Genomic DNA, 23,146 nt, shown 5'->3' with positions numbered 1-23,146 from the left:
AGACTGAGGGCAAAAGGAGAAGGGGATGGCAGAGGATGAGATGGCTAGATAGCATCACTGATGCAATGAATATGGACTTGAGCACGCTCCAGGAGAGAGCACAGGACAAGAAGGCCTGGCGTGCTATGGTCCATGGGGTCACGAAGAGTCGGACATGACTGTACAACAACAACAGCCTCCTGTACCTCATCCCAAGTTTGAGAGGCCCTCCAAGTTCTGGAGAGGCTTTTCAAGGGGAAAGGGGCTTCAGGGCATAGGAATGTTCTCTTGCATGAGTTTCCTTCTATTATGGTCCTCAAGATCCAAGCTTTAATGTTTTATAGCACCAAAAGTAATGAGTTATACTGAAATGCACTTCAGAGGCTGTTATAACACTTACTCATTTTATATGACTCATAGTATTGATTTAAATATGTTTTCATTTAAAATGTAGTTTCACTGTATAGTTTTCTTTTGGTGTCAGTCAGTCGATCAATTTTATGTGCTAGCCATATGAACCTACCTGGCCCCTTGTTAAGCTTCCTGAACTTTTATTTGGCATGATGTCTGAACCGAACCATTATATTGCACATTAGACCAAAACACCAGAACCAGAATACTATCCAAAAATGCACAGATTTTATTTTTCTCAATAAGTGGAGTCACTAGAGGCAGGTAACATGTTTAGCTCAAACCTCAGTGGTATCCGTAAGTGCACCCTTTATTTTCTCTCACATGAATGACTGTCTGCCATTCACTATAAATCCCTAACATTGGGTGGCCTGGACCTCACTGCCAGGGAAACCACAGGGAGTGCAGTGTGTCTTTAAACAGAGCACACAAAGATGCAATGTACTTCCAGCCCATTATTTTGCTATCCTACATATAACAATTTGACTAAGCCAACTGCATTTCTTTAAAAAACAAAAGACAGTTTTTTCTCTCTTGTATCAAAATTGTACTCAGAATATTTTTCCAGTAGTTCATTGTAAGTGACGTTGGTGTTATTTCATTTTCAGCTGTCCCCTTTCCACCAACAAATCGATTAACTTCAGAAGAAGTGTTTGATACAGCTGGAAAACCTCGGGTTGATATTTTGAAGAACCACCTAATAAAAGAAGGTCGGGTAGATGAAGAAATTGCACTTAGAATAATCAATGAAGGTGCTGCACTTTTAAGACGAGAAAAAACCATGATAGAAGTTGAAGCCCCCATTACAGGTGCAAGCTTTGGCTAATGTTTGTCATGTTTAATGCCGTAAATGCATGGAGGAATATCTCAATAGAAGTGCTTTGAACTAAAATAATTGAGGCTAAGCGGTTGAAGGCTTTGTATATTTTGTATTAATGACACAAAAAGAAAGGAACAATATGTTGAGTCTTGCGAGATACTGGGCCAGTTATTATCCCTTTTCCTTGTCTTCTGCAGCTGCAAGATTGGAAACCTTCGTTTCCATTTGTTAAATTAACTGCAGCTTAGTGTTACATACTATCCTGACAAACTATGGTTAATCTTTATTATGGTTTTGAAACAATTCAGCTTCACAACTCGTAATTTGAAGTTGGCTTGTTTCAATCAAACATAGTTAAGATTAATCATAGTTTGTTGGATTTGGAGGAAACAAGCTGTTGATAATCAAAAAGAGAAATGAAAGCTTCTAATCTTGCGGCTACGCTGGAGGAGAAGAGGAAAGGGGGGAATGTGCAAGCCTGAGACTCATTCCCATTATGATAAACCCGGGGAGGGCAACCTTTTTGCCCCCTACAGTCACACAGTATTGGGTGAAGACGGCACATGCAAGCGTACAAGCATATCTGTGTATGCACACATGCATGCATATAGATTCTGAGCAGGATCATTGGGAGGGGGGGCGAACATGTAACAAATTCCTTGGATCATAGGGTGAGATACAGACTGAGGGTCAAAAGCTAAATGCAATTTTTAGAACACCTCTGTTTAGATAAAATGCAGTTAAATTCACTCCATTCACACTTTTCACATTGACTCAGATAATTACCAATGTTGGACCAACAATCTGGTGGCCAACCCATGTTGTATACTCAGAAGCATCGCTGCTTCTTTGGTGTCCGTGGCTTTTTCGGAGTGGTGTCCGTGGCTTTTTCGGAGTTTTGCTGGTTTGGGGGTGTTTTAAAAACTCTTTCTTCCCAGGTCTTTGCAGGATGTGAAAAAACATATCTTTTGGCTGCGTGTCCTATCTCTTTTGGAAATTTTTCTTTCCAGTGTTAAATGACATCATCTTTCCCTTACCTTTACCTGCTGGCAACATTCCTGAATTATATGATCTTTGCCTCAGGTTTTGGGCTCATCTTGGAATTTCCTCTGTCCAGTGTTTTTCTCAAACTTAGTTTGAAGTTTGCTGCATTTTTTTCCTATTCCACAGTAAGATTTGCATGTGCACACACCTGTTTTTCCAATTCTTCAGCTTCTTCCTTCTGATAACTTTGCATGTTTCTCCTGGTAACTTTCCTCTTTTCAACCCTCAGGAACTGTTTCACCCTAATTATAGGATCTTGTGACATACTTCAAGGCTCCCCCCTACTCTAGCAATTTTTAGCAGGATCACTGGGATAGGGGTAAAATTAAAGCCTCTCTCTCCAATCCCAGGTATCCTGCTCAAGATCACTGGGGTGGGGTCAGGGTTAAAACTTTCCCACATCCCAGCTATCTTGATCCAGATCACTAGGAGAGGGGAGAGGCTTTAACCTCACATTTCTCCCAGCAAGCCCAATCCTGTTGGGAAAACAAGGCACATGGGGATGACTCTCCTTGTGTGTCCACTTTCCCAGCATGATCAGGCTGACTGGAGCCCTCATGCTGACAAAGAAGGTGCACAAGGGGAGTCATCCCTGCACACCCTCTTTCCTAAGAACTATCAGGCTCCCAGCAGCCCAGGAGCCCAATCACGGTGAGAAAGAAGATGCTGTTTGACAGGCTGTCAGGAGCCAGATAGCACTGGGTAGGACAGCAGCAGGGAGAGTCATTCCCGTGTGCCCTCATACCTAGCAGCAGTGGCCGGTGTGTGTGTGTGTGTGTGTAATTTGGGGTGGGGTAGGATGGCACATGCAGTGGGCCACACAGGTGGCCTCCAAGGCCATGCAGGCCAAGGGTTGCCCACTTTGTGATATACCATGGTATCTTTGATAAACCATAAATGTGCATGGCGTTTTTTTGTTTTCCAGCATGCTAAAAAGGACCAATAAAAACTAGAGTGAATCTTTCTGAAATTGTATGACTTTCGCTTTTAGCAGCAATATCATTTAAATTTTTGAAACAGCACATTAACATTTTCTCTAAGACTTGGTCTTGTATTTGTGTATTACAAGTTTGGGTACATGTCAAGATACGGGTTTTTATAACTTTTCATATCTGTTTTTGGGATTAAGTACTTTGGATTATGACATTAAAAGGTTGTATTCCGTATTTTTAGAATTTCCCTGAAGAAAAATGAGTAAGAAACATGTTATAATAAACATCTTCTCTTTTTTCCCTCTTACATTCTCATCCTTTCTAACCTGTGTCTCAGTGTATGCTGCACTTACTTTTGCTATACATGTGCAGTGCTGCTCACCCGAAAAAGGTCGAGGCTTGATTTTTTTGAGAGTAGTCAGTGGTGGGTGGTCACAAATGGTCCTCTCCCAGCACCTGCTTTTCCATGTCCTAAGGCCCAGTAAGGTACCTTGGAGCAGGAGAGGGGAAGGTGGTGGAGATGCCTGGCACTCCCCTCGCCACAGCGGAGCATCTTTTCATGGTGGGAAATTGGACTGTCACTCCCAGAATCCCCAGTGGGAAACTAATGATATGCATGTCATCTCTGCCTGGGAGAAGGCACTAGGACACTCGGCTGCGTCCTGGGGAGCACCCACCACCTCTGCTGCCTTACCGTGGAGCAGGACAGAGAAGTTACTACATTGTGGGCCAGGGAAAGGAAAGGTGGCACTCACAGGATTGAGGTAAGCATGGAGCCTGCCTGCAGCAGACCTTCTTTCTCAGGGAAATGATGTGCATAGTATCAGTTTCCCACCAGGGATTCTGAGATTGGTATTTTGAGTCCCTTGTGGGAAAAGATGCTCCGCCAAGGCCTCTGCCACCTTCTCCTGTCCTGCCCCAAAGTAAGTTACTAGGCCTTGGGGCAAGATAAGGAGGAGGTGGCAGTGGTACTCCCAGAGTTTTACTTTGATGCGCTTTTACAAGCATCCCCTCTTCGAATGCTTGCTACACCCCTACCTGTGACATTTTGAAAATGTAATTAATGTGGCATACTTTTTTATAGACCAGACATTCCTTCATTTGATGGTAATGTGGCTTAGAAAGCTAATAGATACATAGGCAGTGGAGGGGAAAACATAAGGAAAACGGTTCTTTCTTCCATTCAGAGGGTACTGAGAGTACTGGGATCTAGGGAGAAAGAGGAAAAGTTTGCTTTAATACAATTAAAAGCTCCTAGTTGCCATTTTTATACTTGGAAAAGTTTGATCTTCCTTTAGGGAGGCTTGCTATGAACTTGTTTGAGAGCGCCTGGACTATACAGGCAACATTATGAACAGCCCTTCACAGTTTATATGTCCTTAACACATAGATATTTTTGATGGCACTAGGAATATTTTAAGCTGTGGAGGGCAGTCACTGATACCTTAAAATTAACATACATTGACTGGAAATGCTTCCAAATGAGGGTTTTATTGTGCAATTCCACTGCCTCATTCACGGAATTTTACAGGGGTGTCCAGACAATAACATCTTCAGTTTGTAGTCCTCCTGTGTTTTCCCACCATTTCTCCTGTCTTTTTTCTTACCAGAAAAAAATCTGTTAAGGAATAAAAGATGGAATAGCTGCACAGTGCCTTTTGATTGGTAGCGCTAGGAGCCCCATATCTGGAAGCACCGTAGGTTCTTGCTTTGGAATTCCGATTGACTGGGCTTAGTTTTGGATTTGGCTGTTTTTCCCACCAATAAAAATTCACCTTGGTTCTTTAATCAGCAGCATTTTCATTGCAGTGTGTGGTGACATTCATGGCCAATTCTTTGACCTCATGAAGCTATTTGAAGTGGGAGGATCACCTGCTAACACAAGATATCTCTTCCTTGGTGACTATGTAGACAGAGGATATTTTAGCATAGAGGTAATTGAACGTGTGTGTCTTTGTGTTAATCTCAATAATGAGAATTTATTTGGGTATGTAAGTGTGTGTGTGTTTATTTTGTTATTGTAATTACGCTCTTAATTTTGTTTCACTGTGGTAACATTTTCATTGCTCTTTGGTGTGTGGGAGGCAACATTTGACACAGGGGCTTCATTCACCCTGCCCAGGCCTCTCCCTGGAAATATTTCTCTTTCTCTCACTGCCCCCACAGTGTTTCCTTCCAGAATGACCAGCTTGCAGAGAAGTTGCTTCGTTGCAGCTATATGCAAGCATCCACACTTCCATTTGCCAGGGGTGAGTGCCTCCTGCTTTCTGGCAAGCAGGGCACCTTGCACACAATTCCCTACCCTGTAGGTCTCCGTCTCCACCGGATTTTTCAAATAGATGAGAAAAAGGATTCTCATCTGCTTCCCTTTTCCATATCCTGCACAAATAAGAGAAGGCCCAGTTTCTCTCCGAAGACCTTTGTGCATGTCAGAGGATGCATATAAGCCAAGCCAACATTGTGGACCCCTGCCTGTATGGACCAGTAGTATGTGCTCTCTCAGCTTTATGTTACCTGCTTCTGTGATAATGCAAGAGGAATACCAGTAAATGAACATGAAACCTCATCTGAGAGGAGGCAAGCATTTCAGAGTTCCATGAAGGCAATTGCCCCTTACCATTGTGAGCAGCTGTTTATCTTAAATAAAACAAGGAAGGTGCTTTCATTATCTTTAGAGAAATGTGCATAATATGCCATCCCAGAAACAATTACGTGCTCTTATGTCAGAGAGTTTACAAGGGTTAGGTACATGGCTGTGTGTGCAAGAGCCTCTTAAGGCTATACCATTGGCTTGAGGAAAAGACTGGTTTTCAAACTCAGTGTGGCTGGTTCTATAATACCAGCGCAAGGAGAGTTCAGCCAAAAGCTGGTCATTTTCTCTGTCACTGTGCATAAGAAATTCTGCATAGAATTTGATACTATTGATACATAGAATTTGATACTAGATACTCAACACTACTCAGCTAAGTGTTGAGTAGTGAATGGCTTGCCAGATAGACAGTCTTTACATGCTCTGAATTTCAGGCTACCACCATATGTGAACTCAGTTTCAGTCACAGTAGAACATATGAATGTGGAAATGAGACAGTTGGATTGAATGATCAGGTGGGCAGTTTGCGTAATGTTTCAGCATGCCAGCCAGTTCTCATCTGCAACTCTTTCCCCCATGCTGCCCCCCCCTTAAGCAGGTGTGTTTCTTATTGGGGGAAATTAATGAAAAAATGAAAAATGTTTGGGGGAAGGGGATGGAGGGTAGAGAGCCAAATATGCTATTCCCACCTGCCCTTGCCAAATGCCTTCCCCCTTCAGCAGTATTAGAAGGCAAACTAATTCCAGTCTGGGAATTCCATTTGTCTTGTAATATGCCTCTTCTTGCTAAATCACCTTGGGTAGCTTCATATATGCACTACCCTGGGCTCCCTGGATTAAGGGTGGGATACAAATGTGATAAATGAAATTATGAACTTTATGCTGTACATTAACTAGACACTATGCTGTATTCCTTACAATGTGGCTTCTTCATTGTCATGTTCCAATCCATGGCCATTATGGATTAGATTCTGTCTCCCATGCTTTTTAACATCTGTATGAAACTGCTGGGAGAATCCATCTGGAGGCTTAGGCTGAAGTGTCATTAATATGTGGATGACACTCAGCTTTACCTCTCTTTTCCACCTATTCATCCCAGAGGGGCTGCTGAACTCCTGAATTGGAGGTAGTTTGGGGTTGGATGAGGGTGAACAAGTTGGAGGTACTGTGGCTGGAGAAACCAACTGCTCCAGGTGGAGATTTGCAACCTCCATCTAGGGTTGCATTTCTCCTCAGAGACCAAGTTTCTAGTGTTCTCCTGGACTCGGGGTTAATGGGGGAAGCTCAAGTGGCAGTGGTGGGTGCTTTTTACCAACTTAAGCTGGTACACCAGCTGCGACCCTGTCTGGAGAGGATGGACTTGCCTCAGTTACTCTTGCACTGGCGACATCCATGCTGAAGTAATGTAATGCACTGTATGTGAGGCTGCCTTTATAAATGGTTCAGAAACTACAACTGGTACAAAATGCAGCTGCCTGGGTATTGGTGGGTTCCATTCACTGGGAACATGTGACACCTATTTTGTACCAGTTACACTGGTTGCTAGTGCATTTCCTAATTGAAACTATTGGTATTGACCTTTAAAGCCCCCAAACCCTTACTGGGTTTCTTGAAGGATCACTTATATCCATATCAGACTGCCGACATATTGAGAACCATTTTCAAGGCCCAGCTTATGTGCCTGTCTATGAATGCAATTAGGCTGGTGGGCAGGAGAGGGAGAGCTTTTTCAGCACTGGCCACACATTTGTGGAATTCTGTTCCATTTGGGATTTGACAGCCTCCATCATTACAGGCTTGTAAGTGAGCATATAAAACTTACTTGTTTACCCCTTTTTTCATAATTTCAAGGATTGTAATTGGGCTGCCGTTACTGTGATGCTACTTTATTTTGTGATATCTGGTTTTATTGGGCTGAGTGCTGTTCAGTGATGTGGGTTTTCCAGAAAATTTTGAATTGGAAATTTTTCCAGTGCAGATTAGGGTTATTTGCACAGGGCAAACATACATTGGAAAATTTTCAGTTTGTATGGGGAAAAAACTGATTCCCTAGAGAGTGATCTGGCATGTTTATTTTACTTGTATTTAATAACAAAGGTTAAAAAGTTCCCACATTAATTTTTTGTCCCAGTATACCATTTGGGACAAAAAATTGTCCTAATACACCATTTGGGATTTGACCTGAAATATTTAATGGGAAAAATTAAAGCACACTTAATCTGTTTTAGATGTTATATTATGTAGATATTTCTATTGGAATACCTAAGAACATAAGAAAAGCCATCCTGGATCAAAGGGTCCATCTAGTCCAGCATTGGGCTCACACAGTGGCCAACCAGCTGCCCACAGGAAACCCACAAGCAGGATATGAGTGTATATATCATACATCCTCAGGGATTAGACCTGATAGACAGAGTGCCTGAGGAACTATGGACGGAGGTCCGTAACATTGTTCAGGAGGCAGCAACGAAATCCGTCCCAAAGAAAAAGAAATGCAAGAAAGCCAAGTGGCTGTCTGATGAGGCTTTACAAGTAGCTCACGAAAGAAGGGAAGCGAAAAGCAAAGGAGAAAGGGGAAGATATACCCAACTGAATGCAGAGTTCCAGAGAATAGCAAGGAGAGACAAGAAGGCCTTCTTAAATGAGCAATGCAAAGAAATCGAGGAAAACAACAGAATGGGAAAGACTAGAGATCTCTTCAAGAAAATTGGAGATCTCAAGGGAACGTTTTGTGCAAAGACGGGCATGATAAAGGACAAAGAAGGCAGGGACCTAACAGAAGCAGAGGAGATTAAGAAGAGGTGGCAAGAATACACAGAAGAACTATACAGGAAAGATCTGAATGTCCCTGATAGCCATGATAATGCGGTCACTGAACTTGAGCCGGACATCCTAGAGAGTGAAGTCAAGTGGGCCTTAGGAAGCATTAGTAACAACAAAGCTAGCGGAGATGACAGTATTCCAGCCGAGCTATTTAAAATCCTAAAAGATGATGCTGTTAAAGTGCTGCATTCAATATGCCAACAAATCTGGAACACTCAGCAGTGGCCACAAGACTGGAAAAGGTCAGTTTACATTCCAATTCCAAAGAAGGGCAACGCCAAAGAGTGTTCAAACTACCGCACCATTGCGCTCATTTCACATGCCAGCAAGGTGATGCTCAAAATCCTACAAGCTAGGCTTCAGCAGTATGCGAACCGAGAACTACCGGAAGTACAAGCTGGGTTTCGAAGAGGCAGAGGAACTAGAGATCAAATCGCCAACATTCGCTGCATCATGGAGAAAGCAAGAGAATTCCAGAAAAACGTCTATTTCTGCTTCATTGACTACGCTAAAGCCTTTGATTGTGTGGATCACAACAAACTGTGGCAAATTCTGAAAGTGATGGGAGTACCAGACCACCTTACCTGTCTCCTGAGAAACCTGTACGAGGGTCAAGAAGCAACAGTAAGAACCAGACATGGAACAACCGATTGGTTCAAAATTGGGAAAGGAGTACGACAAGGCTGCATATTGTCACCCTGCTTATTTAACTTATATGCAGAGTACATCATGAGAAATGCCGGGTTGGATGAATCAGAGGTCGGAATTAAGATTGCCGGGAGAATTATCAACAACCTCCGATATGCAGACGATACCACCCTAATGGCAGAAAGTGAAGAGGATCTCAAGAGCCTCTTGTTGAGGGTGAAAGAGGAGAGTGCAAAAGCTGGTTTGAAACTCAACATTAAAAAAACTAAGATCATGTCATCTGGCCCTATCACTTCCTGGCATATAGAAGGGGAAGAAATGGAAGCAGTGACAGATTTTACTTTCTTGGGCTCCAAGATCACCGCAGACGGTGACTGTAGCCATGAAATTAAAAGACGCTTGCTCCTTGGGAGGAAAGCTGTGGCAAACCTAGACAGCATAGTAAGAAGCAGAGACATCACCTTGCCAACAAAGGTCCGTCTAATCAAAGCTATGGTTTTCCCAGTAGTAATGTATGGCTGTGAGAGCTGGACTATAAGGAAGGCTGAGCGCCGAAGAATTGATGCTTTCGAACTGTGGTGCTGGAGAAGACTCTTACGAGTCCCCTGGACTGCAAGGAGGTCAAATCAGTCCATCCTAAAGGAAATCAGCCCTGAGTGCTCATTGGAAGGACAGATAATGAAGCTGAAGCTCCAATATTTTGGCCACCTAATGCGAAGAGAAAACTCCCTGGAAAAGACCCTGATGCTGGGAAAGACTGAAGGCAAAAGGAGAAGGGGACGGCAGAGGATGAGATGGCTAGATAGCATCACGGATGCAATGAATATGAACTTGAGCACGCTCCGGGAGAGAGCGCAGGACAGGAAGGCCTGGCGTGCTATGGTCCATGGGGTCACGAAGAGTCGGACACGACTGAACGACTGAACAACAACAATCATACATCCTTCCACCCATGTTCCCCCAGCAACTAGCTTGCTGCCTCTGATACTGGAGGTAGCATATAACCATCAGGACTAGTAGCCATTGATAGCCTACTTGTAAACATTTAAAGACAATGGGCCACTTTGCATGACATGACAGCCCATCTAGGGTTATTTACCTTCAAGGAGTCATGGTGTGTTACGAATATCATTATGAATATCCAGTACCCTATGGGGGTTTGTCAGGTTGTCGTGTTCTGTGAACCCTGCCGGTGAGGGTTATTTGGGGTTAAACAACCCTCACATAACCCTACAACAGACTGCGGGTTATGAGAAGGCTGTTTAACCCTCAAATAATATCTGTTGGCCGGAATTACACAACGTGACAACCCCCAGTGAGGGTTTGCATATTCATAATGGCAGCCAGCATGTGCCGCAGCTCTTCGAGGGCGAATTAACCCTTGATGGGCTGTCGTGTTGTGCAAACCAGGTCATTAGCATGTACTTCCCTTACACGGTAAGAAAAAAAACAAAGGTACTGAAAACTGTTGACACATTAATTCAGCCTTCCCCAACCTGGTGCCCTCTAGATGTATTGGAATAGAACTCCCAGCACCTCACAGTCAGCATGGTTGGCTGGGGATGCTGGGAGGTCTAGTCCTACACATCTGGATGGTTGCGGGTTGGTGAAGGATGTACTCATTAATTATAGGAAGCCAAAGAACTGTGGATGATATGCTAATACCACTCATCTGTTTCAGTCAGCAGACATCAGCTCTCTTCCATTAAGATGCACTTACAGTTTTGCCATTTCACTCTAACACATATATGAATTTCAGTGGGATATATATTCCCTCAGATACTTGCTAGCGATAATCACCTGAAAAACAGTAATTACAACTTTGAAACTGCCAAGCACGTCTAATAATGTATTTGTAATTGGCATCCATCCATCCATTGTTACTAATGAAATGGAAAATTTGACACCCAACATCACTGGTGCTTTTTTATTATTATTGCTGGCTGCCATTGTTTAATATTGTTGCGATTGTTTTAACTATTATGTTTTTCATATCATAATTTTGTAACTTATATTTTATTGTAAGCTGCCTTAGAAGAAAGTTTTTCTAAAAAGTGGGATATAAATTTATAAAATAAATGATGTGACATCATTGTTAACATTCTATACCAGCAAGTGTCTTCACTGCTAACTATTTTATTAAATGTTTTAATTCTTAATCACATATGACTAGGTATTCTTGTTTTTCAACAGTGCGTCCTATATTTGTGGGTCTTGAAGATCCTGTACCCAAGTACATTATTTCTTTTGAGAGGCAACCATGAATGCAGGCACCTCACAGAATATTTTACTTTTAAGCAGGAATGTAAGTATTAATAATATAAGCCATTGTTTGCTTCCCCAATCAACCAGTTATCAACTCTTTCTTTTTATATGTGTTTAAGTTACTTCAAATGTGTTTGAGCGCCTGGTACAACCTTGTAGTGTTCACTTAACTAGGACTGGACTGTATACTACCTTGTACAGTTGCACATAAAAGTACCAGGAAAGGACACATCAGTGTGGTAGAGAGCCTTTAATGAGATTATTGTCTTCTTGTGCTTTCATCTCAACTGGCTGCCAGGATGGCAGTCCACCTTGCTATTAAGCTCATGGAGATCCCATTTAGTGATTTACCCCTATCTTCACATCTAAATTGATGGCTTTCCTACAACTCTTCTGATTGTGCTAAACAATAACATACTCTTTGAACTGAAACCAGTACTCTGACCAGTACTCATGGTCAAATGCATCTGTCAAGAACTAAAGGCAGGAAGTTATCTTGGTTCACATCTGTATTGGCTGGAAGCCCCATCTGTACACATATTTTGCAGTCTCCTTATCTTTAGACATATGTTGATTGGGTGTCTACATTTCTTCATTGCTCACCAAACTTGACTGTAAAGTCAGCTAACTAACATTCAACATACCATCATCATCATCATCTTTATCACGGTCACTGACCACACTTTGAACATACAAAAATACAAAGAGTCTACAAACACATTCGGGAAATATACAGTAAAATCAGTTCTGAAGAGATCTTATTCTCATAGCATTCAAGAAGAATTTAGCAAAAGCCTCGATTGTATCCCTATCCTCTGTTGTCCTAAAACAGTAGAGAAGTACATTTATGTCTGATCTAGTATCAGACAGTAATTTCTCTCTAATCGCTATATAAAAGGAGCAGCAAAGTAAAACATGAATAACCGATTCTATTTCATTCCTTCCACATGGGCATTTATGATCTAAAAGCCTAGTTTTCTGAAACCTCCCTTGTAACAGAGCAGAGGGTAAGACATTAAATCTTGCTAAAATAAATGCATGCCGATATTTGGGAATGTTAAGGATTGAGAGATATTTCATTTCTACCAGCCCATAACTCAGATTTGTGCCCCAAAACAGAGGAGAGCAAGTTCTATCTGCCGCAGAACTTAAAGCTTGTAGATCATAATCCCTGACCCTTTGAGACAGAAGAGCTGGCCTGCTTAGCTTCCATCATTAGTACAGACTCTGGGCATAGGCCCAGAGAATTGATCTTATTCCAGATCAATTTCATCCACGCAGAGACGTAAGGGTCATTGCATATCTTATATAAATAACCTGAGGATCCTGGGCCGTACAAACGGATCCAAAAATATAATGTGCTAATTCAAGCTTTTGAGGTGATTGTCTGTAGGCCAGTTTGCAACAAGAGAGCAGGGGTTGCCACACATTTTGGAAGACCAAGGATGGAGTGGATGAAAGCTGCCTGCACAGATTCTATTGAAAAATTAACAGCTTTGATCCAGATTGCAACGCCATACGTCAGTTGCGTAAGTGACTTAGCCTTAAAAACTTGAAGTGCAGCAGGGACACATTGTGACCCACTTTGGTATAATACAACCTTATTGTTGCAGCAGCTGTATTGTTAGCTGTTGCTCTAGCCCTGTCTCTCTCCAGACACCAGTTGAGAGTTTTATGAAAGTATATACCCAAATAGCCTGAAATTTGTTCAATACGATTCCCATTCACAGACCATCCAGAGGTCCTCCCGCGTCTTGAAAAAACCAGCACTTTAGATTTATTGTAGTTAGTTCTCAACTGATTTAATTTTACAGCAGCTAGTGAATGCTGCCAGCAGACTCAGGAGGCCAACCTTGGTCTGTGATATTAAGACAGCGTCGTCTGCAGAAAGTAAAATGGGGATCTTTGTATCAGCCAGTTTTGGAGGATGAGAATCTGTAGTATTCAAAGCATCAGGTAAATTGCTCAGGAAAATATTAAACAAAAATGGAGCTAAAACGCAGCCTTGTCTTACACTCCTAGTTGATACTACTGGAGCCAACGGGCTACCACTGGGATTACGTCTGATTTGAACTTCCATCTGATGATAAAGATTTTGAATCAGAAGTCTTTTATCAATACCCAGCATTTCTAATTTTGCCCATACCTTATTTCTCGAAACTGAGTCAAAAGCGGATTTCATATCTATGAATGCAGAAAATAATTGGCCCCCTTTTGGTTTAGAATACTTTTCAGCTAGATGGGCCAAAACAAAACAGTGGTCTAAAGTTGAGCAACCAGGAGTAAAACCAATTTGTTCATCTCCTATCACTTTGGAGTTTCTCATCCAATTCAGAAGATGTTTACATAACAATTTTGTGTAAATCTTCCCAACTATAGACAAGAGGCTTATGGGATTATAATTCTTGGGATCCTTCCTTTCACCCTTCCTGTATATGGAGACTAAAATTGCCTTACGCCAAATATGTGGGAGACGACCTGTCCTGTTGCATAAAGTAAAAAAAGGGGCTAAAAAAGAAACCCACCAGCTTGCATTGCATTTTAATGCATTTGAAGGTATACTCTCAGGTCTAGGAGCCTTATTGTTTTTAAGTTGGCTGATTAATTCACTGATCTCTTTTGGATGGACATCAAGCCACTCAGGGAAATCATCTATCCTCCCAATTACAATTAGATTTGCAGAGTCAGGGTCAAGAAAAATTTCAGTGAAATGTTTCTCCCACACCACTGTTGGAATACAGCAGTCAGGAGCCTTACTATCTGATAGTCCACTAGACACCAGATTCCAGAAACGCCTTGTATCTTTATTCAGAGTTGCCTGATACAACAAACTCCATATCAGCTTGTTTCTTGGCCTGGATAGTTGCCTTATAAATTTTTTTAAGTTGAAAGTAATTTGCAGGAGCACGTTTGTCTTGCTACTTCTATAGTTCTTATATATTTTCTGAATTTGTTTCTTAAGAGACATGCACTCACGATCAAACCAGCCAAAGCGTTGTCTGTGTTTTTGAATTTGTGATTTGGGGTTCTAAAATTGTACATAAAACTATCCATCAACTCTCCATAACGGGAAATTGCTTCGTCTATATTGCTAGAGGATATTATGCATTCAACATATGGTACTAGCTTTGTTTCTTGGTGAAGGAATAAGTCTGGAGGCTGTAATGGGCTGGATGAGGGCCAATTAACTGAAGCTTAATCCTGACAAGACAGATGCTCTGTGGATTGGTGGTTCCCAAATGAATGGAGTTGCACTCCCCCTGAAGGAGCAGATGTCAGTGGAGCTCCGGGTGGACTCCCTGGCCCAGAGAACTTGGGGCCAGCTTCGGCTGATCTGCTACCAATGGCCTTTCCTGGACAAGGATAACCTAGCCACAGTAGTGCACACACTGGTAACTTCCCAATTAGACTACTGCAATGCACTTTATGTGGGGCTGCCCTTGAAGACAACTCGGAAGCTGCAGCTAGTGCAAAACGCAGCAGCTAGACTGTTGACTGGAACATCATGGAAAGATCACATAACACCAGCCTTAAAGGAATTGCACTGGCTGCCAATACACTTCTGGTTAGAATTCAGGGTGCTAGTGATGACATTTAAAGATCTAAGTGGCTTGGGACCTCTCTATTTGAGGGAGTGCCTCCACCTATATATGCCTGTCCAAGGATTGAGATCTGTTGGAGGAGCCCTCCTCTGCATCCCACCAGTGCGAGACATACACTATGGTGGGATGTGGGAGAGGGCTTTTTCTGCTGGGGCACACTGATTGTGGAATACCCTCCCCTTGGAGGCCCAATTGGCACAGACACTGGTTTCATTTCGGTGCCAAGTTAAAACATGGCTTTTTACCAAAGCCTTTGAGGGCTAATTGGATTCCCTGAGTTTACATGCTGTTTTAACTGTTTTAGGGTTCAATCCCATGGCTGCAAGTCAGCGGCTAGACGGCCATAGAATAGGTCAGTCTTCATCCCCTCCCACGCTGCCTCATAGGCAGTGCGGAACGGCCCTGCGCTCTGCGCTCGGAAGAGAAGCGTGGAGCAGCAAAAACGGGGTGTTCCTGGGAGCGTGCCAGGGCGGGGAACTCGGAAATGCTGGTACGACACATCCAGCGTGTCATTCGGCCGCTGCTTTCCTAGCTCCAACTTCCTGCGGTTAGACAGCTGAAATCAGCTGTCTATCTGCAAATGCAGGGCGGCTGAAGCACAGAGGGGACAATCCCCTCCACACTTCTCCTTCCCTGCATTGGATAGGTCGTCGCCTCCGAGTTCAGAGGTGGCTGCCTATCCCAGTAGGATTGCTCCCTTATTGTATTAGTTTTTAAATTGGTGTTAGCTAGCGTAATGATTTAATATATTTTATCTATTTAAATTCTTTATTGTTTTATACTGTTTAAATTGATTTTATCTGTATGCGGCCCTGAGATCTTAATGATATAGGGTGGGATACAAATGTTCTAAATAATGAATAAATAAATAAATCTGCATCCTGTTTTCATATTTTTTTAAAAAAAGATTGGCTGGTTGTCCTTCTCTTAAGACTTAGGGAATTCTCAAAACACCTTGGGAACTAAGGGTTCTTTTACCCCCCAAAGAAACGTCCAAATAAAAAAAGACTGGGAATTAATGAGGACCGATTGCTAGCTGACAGAATAAAGTGCATGCTTGAACAGAATGAAAAATTAGAGACAACTGCTTACAATATAATTCAATGTTTGGCACAATATGCCCTAGCTGTTGCTGTATGCCCTAATCTGTGTACTACCACACTCTCACATATCTGCCTATTCTGTCTTTATGCCCTTGACTGGTCTGCTTTAGTGCCATCTTATCATTTTTTACTTGGGTAACTGGAGAAACGCTGTGACTAACTTCTACAGAAGTATTTATTTAAAATGTATCCAATTGTTTGGGTAAAAGCTGGTTTGGGTAAATTGTTTGGGTAAAAGCTGGTTTGGGTAAATTGTTTGGGTAAAAGCTGTTAACAAAAATTAAACTAATAAAGACATTAAAACATCACAAAGCAACATAAAAGAGTAGCAGCAGAGAATATTCATAAACCCAATTAAAACAATATATAGACACTACAACTATTGTTTGCACATGCTGTAGACCTGGGGTGGGGGACCTCTTTGCAGCCAAGGGCCAAATTCAATCTTGGAAAAGTGCTATTGGTGGGTGGGTGGGGCCAAAGGTAAAATGGGGAGGATTCTAAAAAATGCCAGCATATTGTAGCTTAAAGCTTTTATTGCTGTTAACTAAACGTTAGGAGAGGCATTTCCACCTTTAAGAATGGGGAAAATGCACAAAAGCTGGGAAACCACCAAATAATCAGTGGTTGGGGGGGTACTGCCCCAGCCCTGGGCTGCTAAGGTTTGGAGGTGCCGAGATAATGATAAGCCAAATCCAGGTTGCTTACAAGGAGACTTTATTGAGTACTTACAGCACACAGGCGTACCCAGTGGTTGGATCAGACAGCTTCTCTGAACCCAGAGCCATGGGTTACAATGGGTCTTATACCATACATGTTAGCAGTGAGGCAGCATGACAGCAGCAAGCATTAATTAGTGTTCATCTGCAACTTTTCCAGCATAGGCTAACAGTACTTGTTCAGAGGGAAAACAATCAGAACTTTCCCAGCACAGCCACCTGTAGCTTGGCATAGTAAACATAGCCTCACTTCTCAGGTGCATCCTAGGCCCTGATGAGATACTAGCCTTCGTTAGCATGGAATGTGCTGAGGCCGCGCTATCGACCTTTGACTCATCTCACATGCTCAGAGGCCCACTAGCAAGGAAATTGCACTTATAATGAACCTAAACCAAGCATTATGGATCTCTAGGCCCCTCTAAAACTACAGGTGACTTGGTTGCAGGCCTGGGGCCATTACAGGGGGGAAGGTGGTAGAGCTGGGGGAAGGCAGTGTGGCCATCTGGGGAACCCCAGAGGTCCAGAGGTTCCCCACCTCTGTCATAAACTATTGAATGATGCCTTATGGATGTGCAAACTTTCAGAGATGAAAACAGACAAATGATTCTTCTTATAGTAAGGAAGGATACAGGACTGAAGCTTGTGAAATAATTATAATTCCAGCCTAATAGCAAAGTGTGTAGACCTGTTCTGATCAGTTTGGAAGCAAAACCAGTCTACCCAGGAACAAAATGGATTTCTATGTACCTGGTAAAACAGACACTCCAAAAAGCCTTGTAAAAAGAACCCCTCTGAAAATCAGAACTGTTCATGTGTGGTCTCACCTGGTGATGGGAGGCGGTATTTCTGGAAGGGATTTTGGTGGCTTCTTGGAAATGTAGAAATATGACATGGTCAGGGTTCATTGGCCAGTTCCATCCTTCTCTCCCTCCACCCGTCAGACATGCTTCCTAAACGGACAGTTGGAGCCTCTTCTCAACTACTGTGAGACAGAAGCCAGTTGAAGGTGGTTGAGAAGGGGGAGAGCATGTTTCTCTTGCTTCCTGTGCACCTGCAAACAGAATTTCCTTCTGTTCCTAAGCTGAATCAGCTAGATGTGTGGCTGACCTGACTCTTTTCTTCTTCCCCCTCCCCCTCCCAGCATCACATCAGCAGGAGTCGGGGGAAACTACTGGCACTGCCTCTCTCTTTCCCACCTACTTTCATGGCCATTCTGGTTTTACCTGCTAGGCTAGGAGACTTAGGGATGAGAGTGGGACAAGGGACTTTTTTGTGGAGGGGGGCATGTCTTTCCCTCTCCCATTTTTTTAAAGTAGAGTTGCTGAAAGGGGTAGCCTTTCCCTCATTTTCCCAGCGAGGGCCAGTCCCTTTAATACTAAACTTGGGAAGTCCAGTGCCTATCTGTTTGGAAGTCAGATGTGGCCACCCAGAAATAATAGTGGTTGCTGAATACTTGAGGGACTTACCAAGTATGTAGAAATATATTAGTTTGTAAATTAAAATGCCTTCTTTAAAAAACAGTCTGACAAAGACCAATGTTTAGTGACGTCCAGGACTTAGAGAATGTTCAAGGTAGTTGAGCAACGGGATGTTGAAGGTGTCAGCTGGGGAGAAAGGGCAGGTAGGGAACTGGCCTGCTTGAGCCCTTAACAGCTTCTAGTATCCTGGAGGTGAGCATTGCAGTTGGAGAATGTTACAACTTTTAGAATTAAATTAAAGTGAAATGCCAAATCTTTATGCATAAATAGAAACAAAGCTCTGAAATACTGGAGTGGGAGGATACAACTAAAGAAAATGTAGTGGGAAACTAATGACGGAATTGATAAAAATATTTCAAGTTCTTATGTGCCATCATTGGAGTTTAAGATAAGAAACAGATAGGAATTTTGTGTGGGCAGGTGGGCTAGTACTTACTTTATGGACTAGCAATTTTTGTGCACTTATGTGCACAGTTAGTGTACATGAGCAGCAGCTTCCTTTCACGTATGTTGGGCTCATGTCAGCTACTGTTCATATAGTAAAATGTGCCTTGCCAGAGAGTTTGCTTTGTTTTACATTTAAAAAAATCATACTCTTCAGATTTTCAAGAAATGAGCATAATAATAAGTTGAATAAGCCGATATGTAGGCGATGTGATGCACATGACACAGCACTCCAAAAACAAAACAAACAACCAATGATAATACCACTTACAAACCAAGCCAGAACCAATCAGGAACAGGCCAAGCCTCAATTGGGAGAAAAATGTTTATAAGTAGTATTGTAGCAAGCTCTGACTTGTGGCAGACTGGCATTTTATGCTGCAACGTTTCACATTTTTAAGAATCTGTTAATATTTTTTTTTAATTATAAATTTATAAACTGGGTCACTATCATTGGTTGATTGTTTTGTTAATAATTATTTTTTTCAGATACTTTTACAATGTAAGCCCGCTTTTTTAACCAAATGTTTGGAATTAAATACTAGGTTTTCCCTCTTCTATAGGTAAAATAAAGTATTCTGAAAGAGTCTACGATGCTTGCATGGAAGCTTTTGATTGCCTCCCTCTTGCTGCACTTCTAAACCAACAATTTCTTTGTGTCCATGGTGGACTCTCTCCCGAAATAAATACAATAGATGACATTAGGAGGGTGAGTGTTTCAATTCTACAGGAATGGAAGTATGGAGGGTTTGTAATAGCCTTGATGTGTCTGTCTTGAATGTTAAGCTAATTCTTTTCTTGTCCTTTGTTAGACATCAAAAAGAAATTCATTCTTTTGATTTTGAAAGGGAGGTTTTTCAGTATGGGAAGATAACTGAGAGGGGAATTCTGTTTTGTGAGTTAATAAAAATTCATGGATTATCAGAAAGGTTCTTTAAAAACATAAAAAACAGAATCTAGGTATCCCAAATATTTTTATATTTAATAAAACCTCCCTGTGATGGTAGATACCCTGAAAGGAGAGATAGAAATGTTTCAAACAAACAAACTATATTATGCCAGCAGTGTACATTGGATTCTGTAGTGGTACAGAATGTGGACTGTAAATGAGAAGGAGTGTAGTAATAGTATCACTCTTGAAAACATACAGCAAATATAGGGAGAAAGCATTTTCAGAGTATTTACCCATTAATTGCCTCTTGTTATATTTGATCTGTATCTCAAATCCGTAGGGGCAATTGGGCCATTTTAAAGATTGGAAACACAACGTTAATTTAGGTCTTGGAAAAGAGAAGACTGTTTATACATGATAAAATATGGGAATGGACAAGCTGCACTCGCTGCACATTTCCAATACTTCAGTTATTATGTCTAATTAAAACATCTATTGCAATACAATACTTGGTTTATTTGAGACACCCCTTAAAGTCCCAAAATGATCTGCTTTTTTTAATTATTTCATCAACAAGAAATTATATGAGATAGTCTCATTAGACAATTGTCTTGACTACACATACATTCCTCTTGTGCTACACTTTCTTTTTGAGTATGAGACTCTTCCCTAGCAGTTTTATTGTCTCATAATATACACATAATTGAGTCTACATGACTATTTGATTGTCTTTGCTGCTGTTGGGTTATGTGTAGATAATATAAGGCAATTGCCTCTTTTTTATAAACTTATATCTTGATTTTTTTTTACCTCACTGAAATGCTTTGACCATAAATAGTAAAAGTGAAAGGCAAGTTTGACTGGTATGGCAAGGTCTATGCATATCATGACTGCTGGCCCAATTCAGGGTGCTTTAAACTAAGGCCTAAATGGCTTGGGATCCAAATCCCTGAAGGAGTACTTACTGACATTCTAACCTGCCCTTGCTATAAGATTTTCTACTGAGGCCCTTCTTCATATGCCTCCTTTAGTGGAGGTCCATTATTCAATAACAAAAGAAAATACCTCCTCAGCAGTGGTACCACAGGCTCACCTGTCACCTATGTTACAATCTTTTTGTTACCAGGCAAAAACATTCCTATGTACCCAGGCATTTTAACTCATTTTACTTCTTTCTAGTCTTAGGGTGCAATCCTGTGGGGATAGTAGGCCGCCTCTGAACTCAGAGGCAGCTGACTATCTAATGGAGGGTGGGCAGAGTGCAGAGGGGATCTTCTCCTTCATGCTCTGGCCACCCTGCATTTGTGGCTAGACAGCCAATTTCGGCTGTCTAGCCAGGGCACCTCGGAGCAGGGGTGGGGGGAGAGAGAGGTGGGACGACATATAGGAAGTGTTGTACCAGCGCTTCCGTGTCCCCTCCCAGGAATGCCCCCTTTTTGGCTGCTCTGCACTGCTCTTCTGAGCGTGGAGCCGGAGACAGCCTGCGCCTCCTACGAGGTGGTGGGGGAGGGGGAAGGGAGTCAGATTTCTGGGAACCGAGCTCAGAGCGCTGGCTCCAAAATCAGTTCCCATAAGCCAAAAAATCCTGTGGCCTTCTAGACACTGTCTAGCAGCTATAGGATTGTGCCCTTACTGTTTTAAGGATTTTATTGTTGGTTAGAATCATAGAATAGTAGGGTTGGAAGGGGCCTATAAGACCATCAAGTCCAGCCCCCTGCTCAGTGCAGGAACCAATGCAGGTTATTGTCATATTAAGGTTAATTGCATACTGCCCTGGAATTCCAAATGGGATGAATGGTGGTAAATAAATGTTTTAAATAAATACATAGTGGGACACCTGGGCTAACATTCTTTTTTATTGTGTTTTTTCAAAAGAATAATAAACTAACAGAACAACAATAACATAGCAAAAGGAAAAAAGAGAGGGGTATAGTACAAAACATATGGAAGAAGGGAGAAAAGGAAAAACAGTGTTTCCAGTCCTTGGTAAGAGAAGGATTAAGATGAACTATGTATGGCTAAGATTCTTGGGGTGTGCAACCAGAAAAGATTATGTAGCCTGGAAATGTGACTTCAGTACAAACCTCTCCCTTACCAACTGCATGCTGTTGACCAAAGTTTAATAAATAGTATCCTTTTCTTTCTATAGTAGTTGCAATGGATATTTGTAATATACAAAGGAGAGAGAGAGAAATAAAATAAAATAGACATAATTGAAAATGAAGATCACCATGGTGTTTTTCTTTTAAACAGCTAGATAGATTCAAAGAGCCCCCAGCATTTGGACCAATGTGTGACTTGTTGTGGTCAGATCCCTCTGAAGACTTTGGAAATGAAAAATCACAGGAGCATTTCAGTCCCAATACAGTCAGAGGATGTTCCTATTTTTATAGGTAAAAAAATAAATTAGGATCACATTAATAATTTTTTTACAAGAAAGCAAACAGTTATACTCATAGTTGTTTTGTTTCACAGCTTTCCTGCAGTTTGTGAATTTTTGCAGAATAATAATTTGTTGTCTATTATCAGAGCTCATGAAGCACAAGATGCAGGGTAAGTATCTTGCCCTTCTATGGCAGAAATATTCAGTACTTAAAATTTAGAATCACTGATTCTCTTGTGATACAAAGTTAACTGTTCTTATTTTACAGTTATAGAATGTACAGGAAAAGTCAAACAACAGGTTTCCCATCATTAATAACAATTTTTTCAGCACCTAATTACTTGGATGTCTACAATAATAAAGGTAAGGGTATATTGCTAAGAAAGGTGTAAACGCTTTTAAAAGTAAAAATGTCTAAAAAGCAGAATAATCAATCCATCTTCAGATAACATCATAAAAACTCTGCATCATTGAGATGGGCCAATGAATTATACAACATTTTCCTTTGTTAAAAACTCAAATGCTCACAGTAACTTGTATAAAAGCCATCCATTAAGTTCTTCAAGACACTAAGTGTAATACTTTATATGTATAGTATTTAGTTCAGTAGGGCTTACTGCCAGGTAAGTGTGTATAGGATTGCAGCCTAAGGACTGGTTCTGCTTTATGGATTTTGTGCAGTCCTGCATAAGGTGCCACCTATAGGCACATTCCCATAGACAGGACTTTCTGGATTAGGAGCACTGAACCCCCACCCACCCACTCATGCGCAGTTGTGTTCCATGTTTGCAGGCTGTAATGGTCAGAGCCAGTGCTTTTCCATTCAGTTCCTTTCTGACCATACACAGAGCAATAACAGAAAGGGACCTCTTTAAGTATTTGTCAACGTTCAGTTAGGTATTTATCCAATGTTTGATAATTTCCTTCCTTTTTGAAAACCCCACCTCACCTGTGTCAGGTTGTCATGGACAGCTTCCAGCCTCCCTGCCTGCCAAGGCCAGATCAGCAGGTGGA

General features: G+C 41.7%; 1 protein-coding gene across 11 annotated transcripts in view; it reads left to right on the top strand.

Moving 5' to 3' along the window:
- Window positions 1-23,146, top strand: part of PPP3CB (protein phosphatase 3 catalytic subunit beta) — a 113,904-nt gene that overhangs the window by 46,400 nt on the left and 44,358 nt on the right. For 6 of the 11 annotated variants that reach the window (XM_084841387.1, XM_084841389.1, XM_084841386.1 and 3 more), the window contains exons 2-8: window positions 999-1,199; window positions 4,996-5,120; window positions 11,440-11,551; window positions 19,421-19,566; window positions 22,003-22,142; window positions 22,225-22,302; window positions 22,401-22,495. In XM_084841387.1, coding sequence (XP_084697513.1) covers window positions 999-1,199; window positions 4,996-5,120; window positions 11,440-11,551; window positions 19,421-19,566; window positions 22,003-22,142; window positions 22,225-22,302; window positions 22,401-22,495 — 897 coding nt within the window. Of the gene's footprint in view, window positions 1-998; window positions 3,951-4,995; window positions 5,121-11,439; window positions 11,552-19,420; window positions 19,567-22,002; window positions 22,143-22,224; window positions 22,303-22,400; window positions 22,496-23,146 lie in introns of those variants that run through there. The other 5 variants (XM_084841395.1, XM_084841393.1, XM_084841392.1 and 2 more) reach the window with 3 other exon arrangements.

Source organism: Heloderma suspectum, chromosome 3 (assembly GCF_057233095.1).
Source record: "Heloderma suspectum isolate Gila_16-S chromosome 3, 16-S_ref, whole genome shotgun sequence".
Classification (NCBI taxonomy): Eukaryota; Metazoa; Chordata; class Lepidosauria; order Squamata; family Helodermatidae; genus Heloderma; species Heloderma suspectum.
This window is presented reverse-complemented; position numbering and strand designations above follow the sequence as displayed.